The following is a 21,938-nucleotide window of genomic DNA, read 5'->3' on the forward strand; positions in this document are numbered from 1 at the left end:
AAATGTGGTATCTCTGGAAACCTCCAACTTTATGCGGATGACACTGTAATCTATTATCACAGTACAAGCCTGAGTGACCTGGAGTCCCAAATGAATGTAGATGTCTCAATTCTAGCTAATTGGCTGCGTATTAATAAATTGAGCCTCAATATAAAAAAAACGCACTACCTAACTTTCGGTAATAAGGATTATGTGCCAATGAATATCACACTTGGAACTGAGAAGCTCCAAAATATAGAAGTCACGAAATATTTAGGGCTATTAATAGACTCTAAACTTTCGTGGAATTCCCATGTTGAGCATGTGAAATCTAAAATATCCCCAATAACCGGCGTACTGTACCGACTCCAAGGTCTTCTCTCTACATCTCTACTAAGGGCCACATACTATGCGATGATTCACTCCCATCTGAGTTATTTAGTTAGTATCTGGGGCACTATTACTAAAAAACAAATATCAGAAATACAAGTGATTCAAAATCGAGCAATAAGGAATATCTACCGTCTACCGTGGGATACACATATCAAAGATATATATTTAAAGACAAACATACTTCCTTTTACGGTTCTACCTAAATACAATATCACTTGTACAATATTACAAATCATACATAGATCCTCACACACTAACATCAAACCAGCATTTAATTCAGACATACACCAGCACAAAACACGGTCCCAAAATCTAATACACCTAGCATCGTCTACCCACACAACAAAATTTGGTATTAACTCATTACAATATATTGCATATAGACAATACAATGCATTACCTAATGAAATAAAGCAATCAGTAACTAACAAAAAAATATTAGTTAAAACGCTTAAAGATTATTTCCTGAAAATGTTTTTAAACCAGTGAATTTTCGCTCGCTTTCATATGTTGGTTTACTATGTTTCATGTGTATAGATGTCTCTCAGTATTTCTAAAATCTCTATTCTTAACAATGTATTTTTCCTTTTTTATTTATTTTTCTTTTCCTTTTCAATATGTTGTATTTTTTTTAAAAGTGTAATATCCTTGTAAAATGTATTTTATGTGTCTGTACTTCCCGTAATGAGTTTTATCTCAACTCATTGGGAATAATGTGTTACTTACCATGTTTTTTGTAATACATTATAAATAAATAAATAAAAAAATAAATGTTGTGCTAATATAGTTCCATATTTAGTTTGTCAGTTTAACGCTATTTCATGCTTTAAAAACTGTATGTATATTTTTCGATAGCTCATTAAGAATACTCTATTCTAATAATGCATAAAAGCCCAGCTGGGCGTAAAACCAAGTAAAAACCAAAAAATAAAAACTTGTGGAAGATTTAAACTTTAATTTTCTCATTGTGATCATTCCAATAAAAAAATATTTTTTAATTTTTTAATTCGATATTTTAAATGTCCCCCCCCCCCCCCCGGTGACTAAAAATCTAAGCCCCCCGCCGCTCGTTTGTACCAAGCGTAGTATTTTGCAGTATGGGTACGTTACCTAATAACAATTTGTCAGAAAAACTCCAAATAGTATCTAAATTTTTTATTAGAAAATAAAGAACACAACATAAAAACGAAAATGGAAGCAAACAAAAAAGATAAAAAAGCAATTTTTTTCTTTGGTATTAATGAGAAGGATGTGCTTGCTTTTCTGAGCATAATTTCTCAAAACGAGGTTGAAGTTTCGAAATCGCCACTCTCGTCTCTGCCTCTAAATTTTTTTTTGTACTGTACGGTAGTAAAACCCTTAACGCTGCATTGCTGATGGAACGATATTCTCGCTATAAAGATTGCCTCACGACGCCCCTGGGATGATCCCGCGGCGCCCCGGGGCGTCGCGACTCACAGTTAGGGAAGCCCTGCCCTAATCACTAGAATAATTAATAATTTATGTCCTTTGCAGTTTGTCACCCGTATTTTGTTCTACACTTAACCAAATCACTACAATCGTCAGTATTAACTAATTATCAGCATGAAGACGACAACGTTGCTAAGTTTCCTGATCGGTGCGTTAGCCGTTGCACAGGTAAAGTTACTTTAAAATTAATTCAATGTAACTGTTATACACTACTTTGAAAGAAAATAATATTATCCTACCTATACTATTTACAGCTACTAAAATAAATATAAATTTTTTTATATAACCCAAACTACAGGTTCAAACAAAATAAAATGTTAATTTTTGTTAGTATAATTGAGCTTCATTTTGTCTTGTTTAGTCAGCCAAAAAAAGAAGACAATAAACCCATTCAAAAATTTTCTTCATATAAATCTAAACGGATAAATTAATATAATTATTTTTTAGATTCTGTCTCAAGCAGCCAAACAAAACATTGCATTGGGTAATGGAGGATCCTCTTTCAATTTAAAATACTTACAATCAGATTCCAATTGAAGTATATAAGTTTTTATCATTAGGTAATCAGAAAAAACGGCAGACGATTTTCTATAAAATATTACGAAATATACCGACCTTTACGCACTTCAATAATATTAATTCTGTGATACCGTCAAAGGATACTCAGGTTTTACTGAATAAATAATGTATCTATTGAATTGCTAACGTGTGTAATATTCCAGTACAGGCTTTGGTTTGGATTGATCTAAACACACTTCGTGTGGGCGAAATCAAGGGTCCAATTCGAGAAAATGGATTTAATTCAGAATGGCTGTATCTTTGAAAATAATTCATGATTTTTTTACATAGCACTCACCACACCCAAACTGTAAAATTACTGTCTGAAATTAAAGCCTTCTTTTGCAATAACACTCCATAAACTGAATTTAATGTCAGTTTTAGGTCATTTAGTGATGTTTTATTTGTGAAATATGTATGTATTTTATTACATTATATTTTTTTAATTTTCGCACAATCATTGCCGAAAAAAAACATACTTCCGCATCCGATAAGCGTGAGGATGTATTACCTGGTCTACAGGTTTAAATATAGTTTCCTTTTGATAAAATATTCTTCAAAACAACATTTGAAGACTTGGTTCACATTTTTAGATACATATACATATCCTTACATAGAGATCGGTATAAAATGATCGGACAGAAATGCCTTTTCCGCCATTCAGGGGCTCTATTCCTGAATCGAGGGCGCTCGTAATCGCCGTCGAAAGTATGTACGTTGGTCGTCGTTGCTATTCCCGAAATTGGTCGAAGGTACATACTTCGACGCCAAACGTCAAAAGTCATTCCACACGACAACTACTGGGTATAACCAGTAGAAACAGGGCAGCGAGTGGTAGGTTGTTGGCGTTTCTATGGAATTGGCTGTCAAAATCTAGTCTAGCTGTCAATTTTTGTTTTACCGTGCGGATTCCGCAAATGTAAAAGTGGGTGAAAATTTCCCACTTACTAAGTCTTTATCGGAGCTTACAAGCTCAATTAAGAGTTGCTTTTGGCAATTTGTAATATGTCCCGCAGCCATTTCTGTTTTGAATAACGAATAACTGTTGTCTGTTTGACAGTCACACCATAGAAATCCCAAAAACATCAGAAACATTGACAATATTCACAGGGGTGCCAATATAATCATCTCTTCTACCAACTTCGACCGTTCGACGCTCAAGAATACGTAAAATTGAAACATTCGAAAAAGTTAGTCGCGACGACTAGTAGTTTTTCACTCGAAGACGGCGCATACGAAAACGATTGATCGTTTAACTCCAGAATCGCAGGCCAGGTAGGACCGGCGTAAAAGGTAGAAATAACTGTGTGTTAATAACTGTCATGATTTTAGATTTTAAAATTTAAAAAATAATAATAATCAATAAATTTCTGGGGACAGTCATTTCAGAACATTAGTCATTAGAACAAATTATGCGATTTAGCGACACGTGGAAGAATATTGTTCGTTGAATCGAGGTTAAAAAATATTATTATCATTCAATCACCGTGATAAAGGTACTACTAATCTGGATTGATTTTTAACGAATTCGAATTATGTTCTAATATCTTATCGGTTTTTAAACATTGAATTGTTTCATTGTATTATTTGAGATAAAGATAATTTATGGCAGCCCACAAAAATAACTGAGACGCAGGGATGCTTCTTGGAATGTCATGATTTGAGATTTTCACGACCAAAAGCATAAAGTGATTTATTTTTGGAATATTATACCGCGTTGGGTTTACCACCTTCTTTAGTCAACGTTTTGGACAGCATTACAATGTAGGGCAGATGTGTCCTAGACATCTGCTTATCTGCCTTGATGGTGGACACTCTAATGCTGTCTAAAACATTGGCTTAAGAAGAAGGTAGAATCACTATAATTCACCCCATAATTTGTTTAAGGGTGTTACCCCGGAATAATATTTCTCTCCATTTTTTTGAATTTAAGTTGGCAACTCTAATGTTTGGCAGTTGGAATCTGCTGTTTTTGAGATTAATAAAATGTTTCGCAATACAAAAGAACAAAGACTTATTTATTTTTAAAACACATCACAAACTTCATTTCAAAATTATATCCGGCGATGCACCACCCTTTATTTGGAACTTTAACAGGCTGATAATATTATAAACATAAAAAAAAAAATCAAAAACTTATAATGATTAGGTTACATTCCAATAACCACATGACATTTAGATTAAGGTATTTTTGCATCAGTTAGTAATTTCACTTTGACGTTTGCACAAGTAATCGCTTTGTGGTTGTTCAATATGATTTATATATTAGTTATAATAACGTCAAGTTATTTACATTAACTAATTAGCGGTTTGTTTAAGGTACAACCATATAAAAAATTCTTGTAGATAATAAATAACACGTTTCGTTAATAATGACTTTAGTAAATAGTGTCTCAAATTAGCCACAGTTTGGTCGCTGACATACCTCCTGTAAAATGTGTATTAAAAAAGGTATGTATTACATTTTTATTTGTAACAATCTTGTAATTTCAGGGCCTCCAATTCCCTGAAGATGTCAGCACTGGCAGCGATGGTTTGTTATTTTGTACTTTCAATTTTTCAATTTTTCAATTTTTCAATTAAGTCCTAAATCCTGTATCTAAATTTCGCCAATAAACAATTAGATAATGTTAATTAAGTGTTAATCTCAAGTGACCTATCAGGTAAGTATTGAACTGTAACTGTAACTGTTAAGTAATAACATAGACCACTGTACAAATGTATTATAAGTTTGTACAGCGCCCTTGAGGTGTTTTTGCACAAAAACGGCGCTATACAAGTCATCCAAGTATTATTATTATTAATAATAATTTATCGTGTAAAAAATGTCTTTAATTAAAAATCATTATTTAATCCCCTTAAAATGTCTAATTTAGTTTGTAAAAATTATTCTCAAATTCAAAATAAATTCAAAGGAAAGCTGACGATACAGCATATCAATTCATATACCAACGATTCGGTTATTTACCCTATGCAGAACTATGATGTTGGTAAGTGTGACTAAATTCAACGAGGGAAAATTTTCCAGGACGCATCATTCAAGGCTGGCCAGCTGTGGATGGACAGTTCCCTCACCAGGTGTACCTGCGAATGGTAACTCCAACTGGAACCCTTAACGCCTGCGGAGGCTCCCTGATTCACCCCCAATGGGTGCTGACGGCTGCTCACTGCGTTATTGCGTGAGTTAACTTTTGTATTGTTATCCTAATATAATGATATTGGAACCTTGTCCTAAGGCCAAAATATTCGTTATCTTTAAAAGGTCAAAATATATATCTAAATCAACAAAATTTAAAACAAAAACCATTTTTAAGGTACTGATGTTCCGTAGATGAAGTAATACGATGTTCTGACCGTACAATTCATAATAATGTATCTCTAACAGCAACATCAACAGCAACAGATGGAGCCAAGTTATCTGGTATCAGGCCAAACCTATGCAAAAAAGCTTTTAAAATATATGCAGCTACGGGTATTTAATAAGTTCGCTGATCAAAATAGTTAGACATTAAGCTGAGTTCAACAAATTTTGCTAACCATCCTCTTTTCATATCTTATTCCTCTTCCAAATTACTTCAGCATCACAATCATAGCATTGGGTATTCTAAATTCTTACTGACACAAGGAAATTACGACTTTGAAGCGCTATCAAATAAATACAAACATTACCATATCCCGGGCACCTTTTGGTTAGTGGGAAAGCGAACCGAAATCAAATTCAAGTAACCGAAACCGAAAAAATTTCCAATATGCTTTATACTATACTATATTATTTATATTTGGAATGTCAGGATAATTCTTTATTTATTGTTTTTCTTTGTTCATTAGGAAAACCCAGGTGTTTGTTCGACTCGGAGGAATTAACGTGACAACTCCCGGATTGATTTTGGAGGCTACAAATTTCTTCACTCACCCCGATTATAATCCCAATACTCTCAACAACGACCTTGGCCTAATCAACCTGGGAAGAAGAGTTCCTGAATCAGGTTTAAATAAATATTCTCATACCGATTTTTACTTTATAACTAAGTTACTCTTAGCTTTCTAAGATGTACATTACATCGGGTCAAATCTTTTAAAAGATCTTAAGAAATGTGCAAGTATTTAAGCATTAGCTTTCAAATATCTTAACAACTTTTAAAATTGTGGATAGGGGATGATCGAAGCTATTGAATATCTGTGGAATTTAAACTAATTATTTTAATTGTGTTCAGCTACCATCAAACCTATTCGTTTCCCTGGAAAGGATGCACTCAACGTAACATACGCTGGAGAGATTGCGACAGCCATTGGATGGGGACGCATAGGAAACAGTAAGTTATCGTTCAAACTAGATTTAAATAGAAGATAATATAAAATCTCATCTGCGCATCAAATCTTAAAAATACATAAATCTTCTGTGCGTATAGTAAAAATAATAATAATTATTATAGACCTGAGAAATCTGCCTATGATAATTTATTAAATTGTGATTATTATTTTGAAGTCCAAATGTCCTTTTTTTATTTTTACAGCGCTCCCTGTTTCCGAGACGCTCAACTTTGTGAATTTGACCATCATCTCTAATGCCCAGTGTCTTGAGGCATACGATGAAGAGATTGTGGAATCGACGATTTGCGCTCTTGGCATCCAGACTCCACAGCAAAGTACTTGCAATGTTAGTATGCTATAGTTTATTGTTAACTATTTACTCTCTTACTACATAGTTATTTGGTTTGATAAAAGCATATAATCGAAATTTATTGTGTCTGTTAACAGGGCGACAGCGGTGGATCTCTGATTCACTACGACGCGGACGGAGAAACTACCCTTATCGGAGTGGTCAGCTTTGTGAGCGATAAAGGATGCGATTCTGGAGATCCTTCAGGATATGTTCGTCCCCAGTTCTTCGTTGACTGGATTAATGATAGTATTGCAGCTGGAAGTCACTAATCGTGTCCGTTAACATTTTTGAAACAAATAATATAAGTTTTTACAACCACAATAAAGTTTTTTCTTTGTCTTCTTCTGAAGCCTTATCCTACTGAAGATTTACTGCCATCGCAGTAACATCAAGCTATTACACTTTGAATAAAACTTTTTTGAACTGCAGTACATAAATCTGAAAACAGATCCTTCCCGATAACCGTATTTGCCATATTTGTCTCTCCCTACATTATATTTGGAGATGCCATTATCCTTTGGAACCAGGGTAGTTGAGACTCTTGTACGATGATTAAAAAAGTTATTAAAATGTGAAATCCCAATATTGTCACATTAGAGGTCGGAAGATTTAGCAAGGAGTAGTGGGGCATTCCCAAACCTCCTGTTCCCCATCTACTCCCCTTCCCATCTCCCTTCATCCTCTTAACATTCCCCAATATCGGATGAAATAGTCCCACTGGTTTCGAGAAGCTGGAGCATTTGGGACTCTTGATAATTTATCTTATGTCTCTCCAAAAAAATTTAAAAAAAATTACCTGTGACCCCAGAAATGTTTATTACTCCGCTTTCTAATTTATCAAAAGTAGATAACATTTTATTTAGTTAACATTACATTATTTTTCCTTGTAAATCCTATAAACACCAGATTTCTATTTGTATGTATAGATAGGTACGTAAATGGACTTAAAGGCACATTTAGGTCAAGGATTGGATCATGGCGAGAACTGAAACACATATTTAGAAATCAAAGTGGAATAATAAAACTCCCTCAAATTCTTAAAAAAACTCCGCAATTTCGCTGATTAATATTATCTTATTGATATAGATTATCGATTTAATCAATAATTCTCTGGTTTTAATCAGTAAATTATCAATTCCAATATTTTTTGTATGAAGATTTTCAGGATTCTTTCAGTAAGAAAGTGGAAAATTTTCATGAGAAAAATGTAAAAAAAATAATAATAAAAGACACGCACCACCACTGCTACCTATCTGAATCAACATTACAACATCAAAGGATATTTCCATAAATAAAACAATCAGCGTATCTCGTGTCTTGTCTTGATTGACAAGTAGACGGCTTATCACAAACTACAAAACTGGAGCAAATCACAACATAAGTCAGTATTGACTCATTATCAGCATGAAGACTACGATATTACTTGGTTTCCTGATAGGTGCGATCGCCTTGGCTCAGGTAAGTTTTTTAAAAATTATTTTGAGGTTGTATAATTGCACAATACTACTTCTTAACCAAATTCTTTTAATAACTCTTAATGAACTACACGAAGGAGATTTGCAGGTACTTTGTATTAAAATATTTATTGAACTAGGTTTATTTTGACATAAAGACTGTAATACTACATAACTAAGGCTCCATAGCAAGCGTTCAAAGATTGTTTGAAAGGGAGATATAAATATACGAATGTTAGAGGGAGCGCGCTAATATAAAAAAAACGAAAATAATTAAGCGAAAATCGTGATAATATTTAATATAACACGACTCGTTTGAAATAGAGAAAAATCTCTCTACAATTTTTTTAGTTGCATTTAAGAATACACAGTGAATTTATTCATGACTATAACATATTAAATAACATAACAAAACGTGTTTTAAATAATTTTCGGAGCTTACTTTGCGATTTTTTTATCTAGAGGATTTCATATAATTAACGTTACGGCATCATAACAAATGTATTGATATTATGCTAAAAAATAACTTTTTTGGAAATTAAAAACTTTTAGTGTTAACGAAAAACATGTTATAAATCAATAGAAAATGGATATGCGGGGCTTAATTCATTTAATAATATGTAATATTTTTTAATTTTATACGGTTTATTTTTTTACATCGGCTTAGTTTTTTATCTATTTCTACATAATATTAAGCATCAGAATACAATATGACTTGTTAATAGACTGTTATCAGCCGGTTGAGTAAGCTTACGGATCTGGGTTTTATTGACACCTGTTCAAAAAATACTCACAAATCTTATCACTATGTATAGGTACTCATCTTACATTAAAACAATGAACAATTGATAAACGCTAATCATAGTATTGTACTTTATTAATTCCAAAATAAACTTACTCAAAAGATGTATTTTTTTAATATACGAAATTCACATTTAAGCATCTAACAGATCACGCTATATTCTCGTGGTTTGGCCTATTTCAAAATATCCTTCGCCATACAACCCAAATGGAAATGTATGGCGAGCGACATGCTAAACAGTGCAAGCCAAACATGAGTGAAGCGTAATCTGTCAGCCTCATTAACCCTTCCAGCGTTTGAAGGTCATATATGACCGGGCGTCCAAATTTAATAAAATTATTTTTATATTTTTTTCTATCATGCGAAAATACATTATTCATACTGGAATCCATTGATAAAATCCTAAAATTAGCCAAAATCAACAACCGGTTTAACTTTAAAAAACATTTTTTTATTATATGAACGAGATGAAAGTGAAGGTACAGTTTTCTTACAAGTTCCCCAAACAAAAATATCCTGTGTGTTCGAAATATCGAGTTCTCTCAATTTTTCTATGATTGGAGTAAAAATTTAAGTAATATTGTGGTGAGCGTTTTTTGACAACATCTTTCACGTTTAATATAAATATTTTATTATTAGAAATAGTAATGTTTATTTAAAATGCATACACTGGTAAGATAATTTTATATAGTTTCTAAAACAGTATTTTTTTTTACAAAAAAATCTAAAATAAGATCTATATTCCTCATTTGAAATACACAGAAAACATTGGAAAACTGAACAAATGTGATGAATGTACTTGTTTATTGAACTCATGCCATAATATCATGATAAAAGGATTACCATCTGATTTAAGTAATTTGCCTGGTAACAACGGGACATTGCAAGGTAATTAAAAAAAAGAAACGTTTACCTACCTACTTTTTAAAATTTCTAATGTACTTTAATATTTTATCATAATAAAAGGTATTAATATTTGTTTAGGGCTCCGTAATTCCTGGAGGTGCAATCAGAGCTAATGATGGTAAGTTTTCAAAAATAAATTAACGCTAAATACTTATTACCAGGGTTCCGTAGTAATTAGCGACTGTAAAGGGAAAAAAGGTATGAATCAATGTTAGCGCAATGGAAATTAATAAACTTAATCCTTGGTCCTTGGCTAAGAAATAATTCCACAAAAGAAAAAATTATTCCGGTAAACCCTACTTTTTTTACATAACTATTGGGTTACTACCCGATTCTATCTTCTAAGATAAACAGCTCACAGCTAAAACGGTCGATAAAATCTGTACCTCTCAATCGATCATTTGATTTTTTTTTACATTAATCCCACACAGGAGGCCCTGAGGAAAATAATTTCCCTCCAGAGCCTATGTCATCTTTGGGGATGCTGTGTGCAAGGTTTTTTAAGGAAAAGAAGGAGAGGAAGTTCTGGGAAGGAAAAGGTTATGAGGGATTGGTAGGTATCTAGGGATCAGTTGTGTGGACGTATGATTTATCCTTCCCGCTGCAGCGCAATGAGATGGGTAAAGAGAGATCAGTTGTAGAGGTCAAAGGGTCTTCCCAAACTAACCTCTCCCGATCCGGCACGCCGCGTAGCTGAAGGGTAGGCGCATCCTGAACCCACCTCACCTAATAAACTCGGTCACTCCTGCTAAGTCACCAAACGTAGCGAACCACTTAGGGTGGCCTATGGCAGAGGTGTTGGTTAATGATTAAATGGTTCCTGGGGCGGCGGTTCCCAAAATACACCTGCCAAATTGATCATTTGATCGAATGAGCACAGATTCTGATTGCATTCATTTTCAGAACGCATCATCCAGGGGTGGCCAGCAGTGGATGGGCAGTTCCCTCATCAGGTACACCTACGATTGGTGACCCCAACTGGAACCCTCAACGCCTGTGGGGGCTCCCTGATCGACCCACAATGGGTACTGACCGCTGCTCACTGCGTCATTGCGTGAGTCAAAACTTGCACCAAGACCATTGTAAAATAATATTAGTACCATAAAAAAATTTGTTTTATAAATATTTTCTATTACATTTACGCAATATTTTACCATTTTATACTTAATACTTATGAACGGAAATTTTATCAAACTTTCAATTTGTCTTTATTAGTAAAACCCAAGTGTTCGTTCGTCTTGGTGGAATCAACGTGACGATGCCTGGTCTGATCCTGGAAGCCACTAACTTCTTCGTCCATCCGCAGTACAACCCCAACAACGCCAACAATGATGTGGCACTGGTGAACCTTGGAAGGAGAGTGCCATCTTCAGGTACTTAAACTCACTGTTTTATAGTTCCAATTTCATGAATATTCAAGTAAAAATAATGTTGACATAGTGTTATCGTTTTTAGCCACTAGAAGAAAATATGATAATATAAGTGCGACGTATTTTGAGATTCCGATTTAAAAGAAAATCGATGTTGTCAATTTATTCGTACAACCTTTCGTCTCCAAGACCTCCAACAGCAAATGAAATGTATTATTAATTTATTCAAATAAGAATCCCTACATTTCAAAAGAATGATAGTGAAATATTTTTTGGTCTAAAACGTCAATCCCAAGAACAAAGAAGTTTGATTTTTTTAATGAAATGTCATTGCTTTATTTATAAAGGTTCAATAATTACACTTACGGTTTGCTTAACTTACCTAATAAATCAGAATATGTTATGAGATTAGATTAGACTAGCGCAGACCCGTGATATATAACGGGATATTTTAAGATAATCGAAGAATGTGTATCAATATCCATCTTCCCAAAAAATCATGCCGACATTTCTTACCTTTTTACTATTGAAGTAAAAAGGTAAGAAATGTCGGCACCAGGATACTAGCTTACCAAAATTCTCCGATTCCGAGACTTCACATTCTCGGAAACAAATATTCTGATCTGGTATTGATCTGATATTTCATTTGAAAACTAATCAGTATAAATGTTGTATTTATTCTATCACTTTTATTCTTCTAGACACAAATAGACCTATGTACCCATATAACTTCTCCGCTTCTACTATTTTGTTTTGTTGAATCTTTTAAACTCAATTATATGCGTGAGGATTCATTTTCGCCATTATGTTTACATTCTTCTTTATCGTATTAATTGTTAAGGACGGGTTGTTTCGGAGAATTTGAACAATTCTTCAAATTTCAAAGTTAATTTTCAGGTTCTGTGAAAGATTTTTTCAAGTTCTGTTTTATTTTAGTTCTGTCAAGCAACTACCCTATGCTGATATAATAACAGAACTTGAATAGGACTTTCACAGAACCCGGAAATCAACATTGAAATTTGATGAATTGTTCAAATCCTCCGAAACAACCCGTCCTAAGTGTTTACTCTAATACAAAATGCTTGTATTTTTTTTAAGAAAAGCCCAATAGGGCGTGTAATAAATAAATAAATAAATATTGTCATTGACAAAACAGTTCCAACATTGAAAATGACTGCTAAAAGAATTGCATGTAAAAACATTATATTATAGGTAGGCATATTATCGCTTGATGAAAACGACACAGAAATTCTAAGAAAATTTATTCATTAATCCAGAGTGTGTTCATTTATGATCCAGAGAATGCGAACGTTGTATTTTTGATTACGTTAGTATAGGTCAAGTTAAGTTCGTTGTGTGTTTATCTTTTTCCATTTTCTTCAATGTTCTTTTTTCTCTCTGTCCTGTTTTGTCTTGGAATCGTTTGCTCACAAGAAGAAAGTGATTATAATAAAATAAAATAATATTTTTTTTATTATTTTTCAGCGACTATCAGACCGATTCGACTCCCCGGGAAGGATGCCTTGAATGAGACATACGTTGGAGCTCTGGCCACAGCCAGTGGATGGGGAAGGATTGGCAACAGTAAGAATTTATTTATAATATCCTATTTCTTTTAATGCCATTACCTATCAGAGATTGGCTATCATTTCTCTACCGACTTCAGCATGGGATAAACCCGAGGATCTTCACTGGTACCAGTATTGGTTTAATATATAATCCATTAATCAAAAATAAATTACAAACTAATATGGCAATGTTTACATTACTCATACATTATTTATGTGAGTAACGCACAAGAGTCCCAAGTGCTCTCGTTTGGAGCCAGTGAGTCTATGATGTCCCCGACTAGGGTGTGTTATGAGGAGTTGGGAAAGTACTTAACTATTCAAATCTGGTCACCAAATACGGTTAAAGCCATTTCAAGAACAGTTTTCGATTCTGAATGGTGGCCTTTCACCATGGCGATACTGAAATTATCTACCACTATTGGACGTGTAGAAAATATACTAAATATTATTTCATGAATAAATTGTGATATAACACTAGTTAATCAAATTATATTATCTTGCGCACGCCCAAAATTTGTACCAGCGAACTCCGGATTACGACTTGACCAATTCGAAAGAAAACTGATATCGTCGGTTTATCTCTGTAGCTTTTAGATTAATTTGGATAACTCCTCCATGCATTCTTAGCTAATACAATCAGTTTAAATTTGTTTTTCATTTCAGCTCTTCCAGTTTCCGAGACTCTCAACTACGTGAATTTAATCGTTATCGAAAATTCACGGTGCGTTTTGGATTTTGTAAATCACAACGAAACCATCGTTGACTCAACCATCTGCGCTATCGGCATCGAGAGTCCAGCGCAAAGCACTTGCAACGTAAGTTTAATTTTTGTTTAGTATTTGCTTAAATTTCAGTGGTTAGTTGTCAGAATTAAAAAGAAGTAAGGTGAAATAAGAAGCAAGAAGAATCAAGGAGAAACATTAATCTATGTCCATTCCATATTCCTAAATCGATTATCGGCTCATGTGAATTTATACCGGTTAGGAGGTCTAGTAAGGAAAATCGATAAAGCCCTATGTCAATATGATATTTATGAAATCTGTCATCTATAGTCAGTTAGCGATATTTGCGAGCACGACAAGAATGTTATGCACAACTTTTTGGATAATCACGTTCATTTTGCAAAATATCTGGCTTTTTTATGAATGGAGGTGAATTAACTAAGCAAAGAAATCGTATACACAATTCATAGACTTAATTAATTTAACAATTATTTTACAAGCAATAATTATTAGCCTGAAACACTCATCCACATTGAAAAATCTCCTGATAAAAGATACATGACGCCAACGGGACTTGAACCCGTGTCCTTTCGATTTCCGGTCGACAGCTCTGACCACTGAGCTATGGCGGCTTATCTCTTATCCGCGAAATAATTCAATATATACTAGTGTTTTATTCAACAATTACTGCTTGTTACATTTGCCTTTGTGCTATGCATAAAAAATCTTGTCTTAAACATTAGTTTACCAAAAAAATAAGAATTTATCTAAGACGCGATCAATTGATTCCGTTCCAGCTTCGAGAAACAAAGGTTCTTATTTATGTATGACTAATGACCTTATGAACTAATTAAATCCCTTTTTAGTGTCAAAAAGTACATGTGGACTGCCAATGTAATTTAAAATTAATATTTCAGTTCGCCATTGTGAATACACAAGTATTTTTAACTTTTATGTTGCCGTCTGACTTTTAGTAATGTCAATTCTTAGAGAGATGCGCCAGTGTTGTCAGCGTGTATTGAACTCTGATTTATTGCGGTAACAACATCGGTCTGGCTATCAACAACGCGATCGTGCTCGGGAATATCTGTATAAAATCATCGGTAGTTACGCCTATCGATCGATGTTATAAAGTTATCGATTTCACTGTGCTAGACACCAAGAGGAAGATTTCAGTGCCCGTACATTCGTACCATATAGTGAATCTGTTTGAAAATGACCTGAATGATTTATGTGTATTTTTAGAGCCAGTGAAATAAATGTTTGCTATAGGGGCCAAAAAAGTCAGTCTACCAACCTGTTGCAGGCTATTTTATAATGAATATTTGTTGCTTTTTTTCATAAACCTCAGTACGCGCCCTTGAGGTGATATTTCCTAAAATGACACAATAAAAACAAAATGAGGCAATTATGCAATGTGCTACTGTTTTGAGGATAAAATATAACTCACGGTAAGACGACATATTATTTCATACAGGTAGGGTCATTATAGGGTTAATCCTGAAAGTGACCTTCCCAACATGACATGAATTTGTAACCGGTGGATCAGTGGCAAAACGTAACATTTCTCATTTGGGGAGTGTTGTCCTAACTACCAAAATAAGAACTTACTCTAAATAAGCTGGGAATAAACGGACTGCTACAAACAGTCGAAAAAGCCAGCTTTAATCAGTGATGCATAGTTTTCAATGGAAAAGAGCATTACGGAACTGCACCGTATATTTCGAATCCCAACTGCTTTTAGCCAATACGTTACCTTTTTTTCATAAACCCCACACAAGAGGCGCTGAGGAAAATCATTTCCCTCATGGCCTACACGGAGAAAAATAAATTTGGCTGATTTATTTTAAAAAAATTCAGATTACTGGTAATCCGGTTAAAACGGGACCGCAGGCCGCTTCCTGCTTTACTTTTAGTAAATTCTCAATAATATCAGAACACGTGCTCATGCGTCTACGTTTGTCTTAATGACGAAATGTGAAAAAACATTGGTATTTTACATTCGTTAATGTCCTGTTTTTAACCAGATAACGAATAAAGAGATTCATAATAAAAAAGCAATATTTCTCCGTCTCTGACGTTTTCCTTCTCGTGAATAGATATTACGTAGGTAAATACATGATATAAGTATTTTAGGTGTAATTATTTACCGACGTAATACCTATACACGATCAACTTTTTATAAATTGTTGTTAATATCTATTACGTCGGTAAATACAGAATATAATTAAATCACGTATAATTATTTACCGACGTAATATCTATATACGATAAACTTTTAGTAAATTCTTAACAATATCGGAACATGCGTTGCGAAAGTATTGGGATTTTGGTATTATTGGTAATTTTATCAGATAACCTGTCAATTCATTCGTTAATGGCCTGTAATCCCATTTTTAACCGGATAGCGAATAAAGAGATTCATAACAAATAAGAAATATATTTATCAGTAAGTTTTCTCCATCTCTGACCTTTCCCCTTCTCATGTGTAGATATTACGTCGGTACTTTGCTGGTCAACATCCAGTAATAGTAATAATAATAATTGGATGACTTGTATAGCGCCGTTTTTGTGCAAAATCACCTCAAGGGCGCTGTACAAACTTATAATACATTTGTACAGTAATCTATGTTATTACTAACTATTTATGGAGATAATATACAGTACAATACTTACCTGGTAGGTCACTTGAATTAACACTTATTAATTAACATTATCTAATTGTTTATTAGCGAAATTTAGATACAGGTTTTAGGACTTAATTGGAAAATTGAATATAACTGGACTTTCTCTTAGGAATGGTATATTTAATTTAAGGGTACGACAACTTAAAAAGTTAAGTTTTTAGTTTAGACCTGAATTCTGTTGGGCTTGTTATGGATCTTAGCTTCGGAGGGAGTTTTTTCCAAGCCTTCGGCCCAGATACTCCGAAAGCGCGATCACCAAACTTAGTATTTGGTTTGCGCTTAGGTTCTATCAGTCTGCCTACAGCTGATGATGTTGCTGATCCAGTAGTAATACATGGTATAATTATTTTCCAGGGTGACAGCGGTGGGCCTCTTATCCACGTGGAGAATGACGGTATCCCGACCCTGATCGGTGTCGTCAGCTTCGTCAACGACAACGGATGCGACTACGACTCTGCATCAGGATACGTTCGTCCCCAGTTCTTCCTCGACTGGATCAATGAGAGCATTGCAGCTGGGAGTCGCTAAACTTATCCTTCAACACTTTTTAAACAGATCCGAAGCATTTTTATAAGGCGGTGATCAGTTCTTCTTTAGTCGCTGCCTTAATGCTAAGGATAGTGACTACAATTCCAACTTTCCCGGAAGATCAAATTAATGAATGTTGTCATTTCTGTTTTGTGTTGATTTTCCTTATTCTTATCACCGTCATTATAGATTTACCTAACCATGTATTACCTTTAAAAAATGATATTAAATGTTCGAGGATTTTTTACAACAAAGCATCTATTGTTTATTGAGAATTTTGTCTTTCTTCGTAATTTTTGTTTTGATAGTGCCCCATTAAAATTATCAAAAATGTTTTCACTGTTTCTGTAAATTGGACGGTGATTGTTGAAAAAAAGCTGAATTGACAAATGAAAAAACGGAAACTTTTTTTGTGCATCGATATGTAAGTCAACGTCATCATCATTCGTCAACTTGTTTGTGTAGTATAATAAGTTTAAACGCAGTCATTTCAAGGTGTGTTATATTACTTATTATTTACAGAAGCATAAATACTGCGTTTTACTTACCAACAGCGATGAAATTGCGATAGCGTCCAAATTCGATACTTAAGGCGACGCAAGACTCTCTCATTTAAATCATAAAGTATGACTATATATTTTTTTAATTACGTATATTGATGTTTGATAAAAACAGTACCTCGCCATTAAAATATTTTACGTAAAACGGATTGAAAAATTTTGGAAAGTTTTTAAAGTATAAAATTAGGGTACTAGATTGTATTTTTCTAGAATATGAATTAGTAACTCCCGGGGCTTATAATTAGAAGCATCTGAAATTTTAGTAATACGTTTATCAGAATTAATTACAATAAACCCAGCGGAAAGAACAATTTTCAGGCCTGTTATGGTAAATTAAACTGTAGGTCCGTCCAATATGCCGGGGTCGAGCATCGCATATGTTTATACACGTCTTCTTCACTTACTTTGTTAAGATTCAGACTTTTGTTTATGGTATTGTGTCATCTTAATGACTTCCCATAATCATCTAATTTTTGCTTATTTTGATAATTAATTAGTGTTTTTACTTACCATGGCAATGATATTATGACTCTTTACATGATATAATGGTTACATTTTGACGAATTTATATAGTTAAAAACTATATAAATTCGATTGCGAACGATGGCTGAAGTTTGATTTAGAGTTTTGGCTTTTGACTTTTGTTTTTATCCTTTCTTCTATCCCGGGAAAAAAAGTTTCGATATCACAGTCAAAAACATATATTTTTTAAAAGAATTGCTGTAATTTTTAACCATGCCTGACCCATAATCACATTAATACAACACTCTTTGCTAGTCTTACTAAAGTACAACAATGTGGATTATAATCTCATTTTTTGACTACCCGAATTCTCCAAGGTGGTCGATGCTGGACTCTGGTGATATATCGTGTATTGGTTATTCCTAAGTGCGTGCGGGGAATCTCGAGTGATTTAAGATTCACCCAGCCTGCCAATTCTTGAGATGTTTTTATAAACATTTTTTATCTATAACGAAAAAGTTACGTAAAACCATTTACCTTATTATTCAACTGTCTAACAAACCGGCAGGCACAATGTCTAGCAATAAACATAGACTTTATTGTAAAATTGGCGGAATTGTTTCTGAGATAAGAATCAGACGGTTCGGTGAATATTCCGACCAGGATTATTGCGCACCAATTATTCCGCACACACATTATTGCGCGTGTAGAAAACATATAACACGGATTAATCCGTATCCATATAAAATCGCACAAATACTCGTATAAAACTCCCTACTCAGATCATTGCGCACACAGATTATTACGGACAAGTATCGCCATTTTAATCTGACAACTGATATTGATTTAAAATTATGTGACCTAACATAACCTATGTTTTTAGGCGATTTTATAACTACATATCTTCGTAGTTTTCAATGTATGCAGTAATTTATATCAATTTATGCCAGATAATCATTGTTTGGAATTATCTGTGTAACGAATAACCTGCACGGAGAAAAACGAGTAGGTACGGATCTTTATACTTTTAAAAATGTGACTGCATGACGATTTCCTAATAAAATATTGGTCATTCAGAATATATCCGACTATCTATTCCACGCAGGTGGCTTTGTAAGAATAAATATAATGGACGAAATGCGAAAATATTACTATTTTTAAGAACACGTGTTCCAACTTCCTCGTAACATATTTACTTTACTGATAGTTTAGTAGCAGAAGTCGGGGACGCCCGAGGAAGACATGGCACGACCAAGTGAATCAGATACTGGAGTCGGGCCATGTCAAGAGTCAGAATAATAAACGGCGTGATGGTTAGTTAGTTAGTTTGTTTATTATTAAACTTGTCAAATCATTCTTTATAGGCCTCCCCCTATATTTTTAATTTTAATTTAATTTTTTAATCAGGAATAATCTGTGACCTCAATAGTATGTGTATCCAGAATAATCTGTGTCCGGAATAATCTATTTGCGGAATTATCTGTGAACGAAACATAATGTGTATCAGAAATAATCTGTAATCTCTATAATATGTGTATCCAGAATAATCTGTGTCCGGAATAATCTATTTGCGGAATTATCTGTGAACGCAAAATAATGTGCATCAGGAATAATCTGTAATCTCTATAATATGTGTATCCAGAATAATCTGTGTCCGGAATAATCTTTTTGCGGAATAATCTGTAAACGCAAAAAAATGTGTATCAGGAATAATCTGTGATCTCAAAAGTATGTGTATCCAGAATCATCTGTGTCCGGAATAATCTATTTGCGGAATTATCTATCAACGCAAAATAATGTGTATCAGGAATAATCTGTCATTTCAATAGTATGTGTATCCAGAATAATCTGTGTCTGGAATAATCTATTTGCGGAATTATCTATCAACGCAAAATAATGTGTATCAGGAATAATCTGTGATCTCAATAGTATGTGTATCCAGAATAATCTGGTGTGAAAAATTTGTGTTTGGAGAAATCCCAGCACCTATGTATATAGTAACTAAGTTTCTTTCTTTTTCTAAAATGTGATTCATACGTGTCATTTATGTGAAATGTGGAGATGTTTCAATGGAGCTATCAGCGGTATACCTACAAAGCGTGGTATAAATATCACCTTGGCGATCAGAAATACCAATGGACACGACCAAACACCTACACTCACCCGGCTAACCAAAGTTCAAGATGGGTTCTTACATAACGATGGAATGACGGAAGAAGTATTATTCCAATAAGCCGGATACAGCACAACGATGAATTACTGCAAAAAAATTATGTTTACAAATCGAAGATGACTTTACTGCACATATCAAATAAAATTTTGTCTTCTGGTATACCAAGACTAAAATAAATAATATTAATTAATTAATAATTTCAAAATCTGTTTCAAATGGCATCTGCCTGATCGTTGTTTTAAGTTTAAATGAATTTTCCAATAGTTCCATAGCTCGGGATGGTGTTGCGAATTGAAATTGGTTAGAAAGTCAATTGGTTCACCTAGGCTTCACAAGGTCGATCACCTGCATAGCTGCATAAATCCTTTATCATTGGTAATTCAACGTTTTCCGCTTATTATGATGGTGATAGAAGATTTTCTAATATTGTCAGATTATTCGTTCTAAAGGAATGTTTGTCTATCTTGAAAGAAAAAAATCTTTTTCTAAAAATTTTGTATAAAAAAATTGAAGCAATTTCATGATACCAGAGATCACCGTCCGTGAGTTTTTGTTCCTTCTTATGACGGATTGTTTCGGAGAATTTTAATATTTCTTCAAAAATAAAAGTTAATTTTCAAGTTCTGTGAAAGGTTTTTCAAGTTCAGTTATTATTTCAGTTCTCTCAAGCAACTAGCCTGTAATGATATAATAACAGAACTTGAATAAGACTTTCACAGAATCCGAAAATGAACGTTAAAATTTGATGAATTGTTCAAATTCTCCAAAATAACCCGTCCTTACAGTAGGTTTCTTGTTTTTCAGTTATATTCAAATTATTTTGTTAATAAATGTTTTTAGATTGTATAGAAATTTTTTCTATAGATGAATTTCTACTGACCAAAATGAAAAGGTGTGAGAAAAGAAGTAGAACTTTGTTTATGAAAATTAAAAATGTAACAAACAGGAAACCACTAGGAGTAAAAAAAGTTGTTTCAAAAATTAAAATAAACACTTCTTATTTTTGTTTTTTCTGAAAGTGGCCAATGTAACGCATCGTCCACAATGTATAATCCAAGCGTTTCATAACAGCATGCACTCAACAATTACTTGTGTTAAATAAATGCGTTTTTTGAACCGGTGTAGGATGTATACTGCGGTAACAGGTAACCGATAAACGGCGATGATTTTTGGTACACGACTAGCAATAATTTATTGGAGGTAAATTAATCGATCATAAGCTATCATGAGCTTTAAACTCTTGCGCGCGGAAGATTTGGATTATTTCTCTTCTCTAAGGCGCATAACGGAACAATGTTTATTATGTATAATGAGCGCATTCCTATGCCACGAGGAGAGATTAATTGAATATAATAATATAATGTCTGGAATAATCCATTATTCATGATGATTTTTACGTGATTACTGCACAAGAGACCCAGCTGCTCCCGATTATCACAGGTACTATGGGATTCCCAATTAAGATATGTTGTGATGTTGAGGGGGGTGGGAAAAGGAAAGAGAAGAACCTGACTATTCGAAACTAGTCACCAATCACGGAATGTCATTTTAAGCAACTTTTCGGTTCTGAATGGTGGTCTTTCACCGGGGCGATACTGAGATAATCTTCCACTTTGAAATTGCGTAAATATATTATATTG

At 33.7% G+C, this 21,938-nt stretch overlaps 1 protein-coding gene across 1 annotated transcript; it reads left to right on the forward strand.

Annotated features, from left to right (window-relative positions):
* The first annotated feature begins 1,956 nt into the window (after positions 1 to 1,956).
* On the forward strand, positions 1,957 to 17,335 carry LOC149423693 (transmembrane protease serine 9-like). The gene is made up of 14 exons (XM_089632280.1): positions 1,957 to 2,010; positions 4,894 to 4,933; positions 5,429 to 5,579; positions 6,229 to 6,386; positions 6,615 to 6,713; positions 6,915 to 7,057; positions 7,159 to 7,324; positions 8,502 to 8,521; positions 10,304 to 10,343; positions 11,129 to 11,279; positions 11,441 to 11,598; positions 13,081 to 13,179; positions 13,830 to 13,981; positions 16,930 to 17,335. Exons 1-14 carry the CDS (start codon positions 1,957 to 1,959, stop codon positions 17,101 to 17,103), a joined length of 1,605 nt encoding a protein of 534 aa, XP_089488406.1. The 3' UTR covers positions 17,104 to 17,335.
* Positions 17,336 to 21,938: the final 4,603 nt, after the last annotated feature.

The sequence above is a fragment of the Hesperophylax consimilis genome, chromosome 5 (genome assembly GCF_061612785.1).
Source record: "Hesperophylax consimilis isolate HC1 chromosome 5, BYU_Hcon_1.0, whole genome shotgun sequence".
NCBI lineage: Eukaryota > Metazoa > Arthropoda > Insecta > Trichoptera > Limnephilidae > Hesperophylax > Hesperophylax consimilis.

Excerpts from the sequence above, each read along its gene's own strand:
- LOC149423693 (XM_089632280.1), top strand. The coding sequence starts at position 1,957 with ATGAAGACGACAACGTTGCTAAGTTTCCTGATCGGTGCGTTAGCCGTT. Across the intron at positions 6,387-6,614 it reads AAGAAGAGTTCCTGAATCAG|CTACCATCAAACCTATTCGT; the intron begins GTTTAAATAAAT and ends AATTGTGTTCAG. Across the intron at positions 7,325-8,501 it reads TGATAGTATTGCAGCTGGAA|GTGCGATCGCCTTGGCTCAG; the intron begins GTCACTAATCGT and ends GTTTCCTGATAG.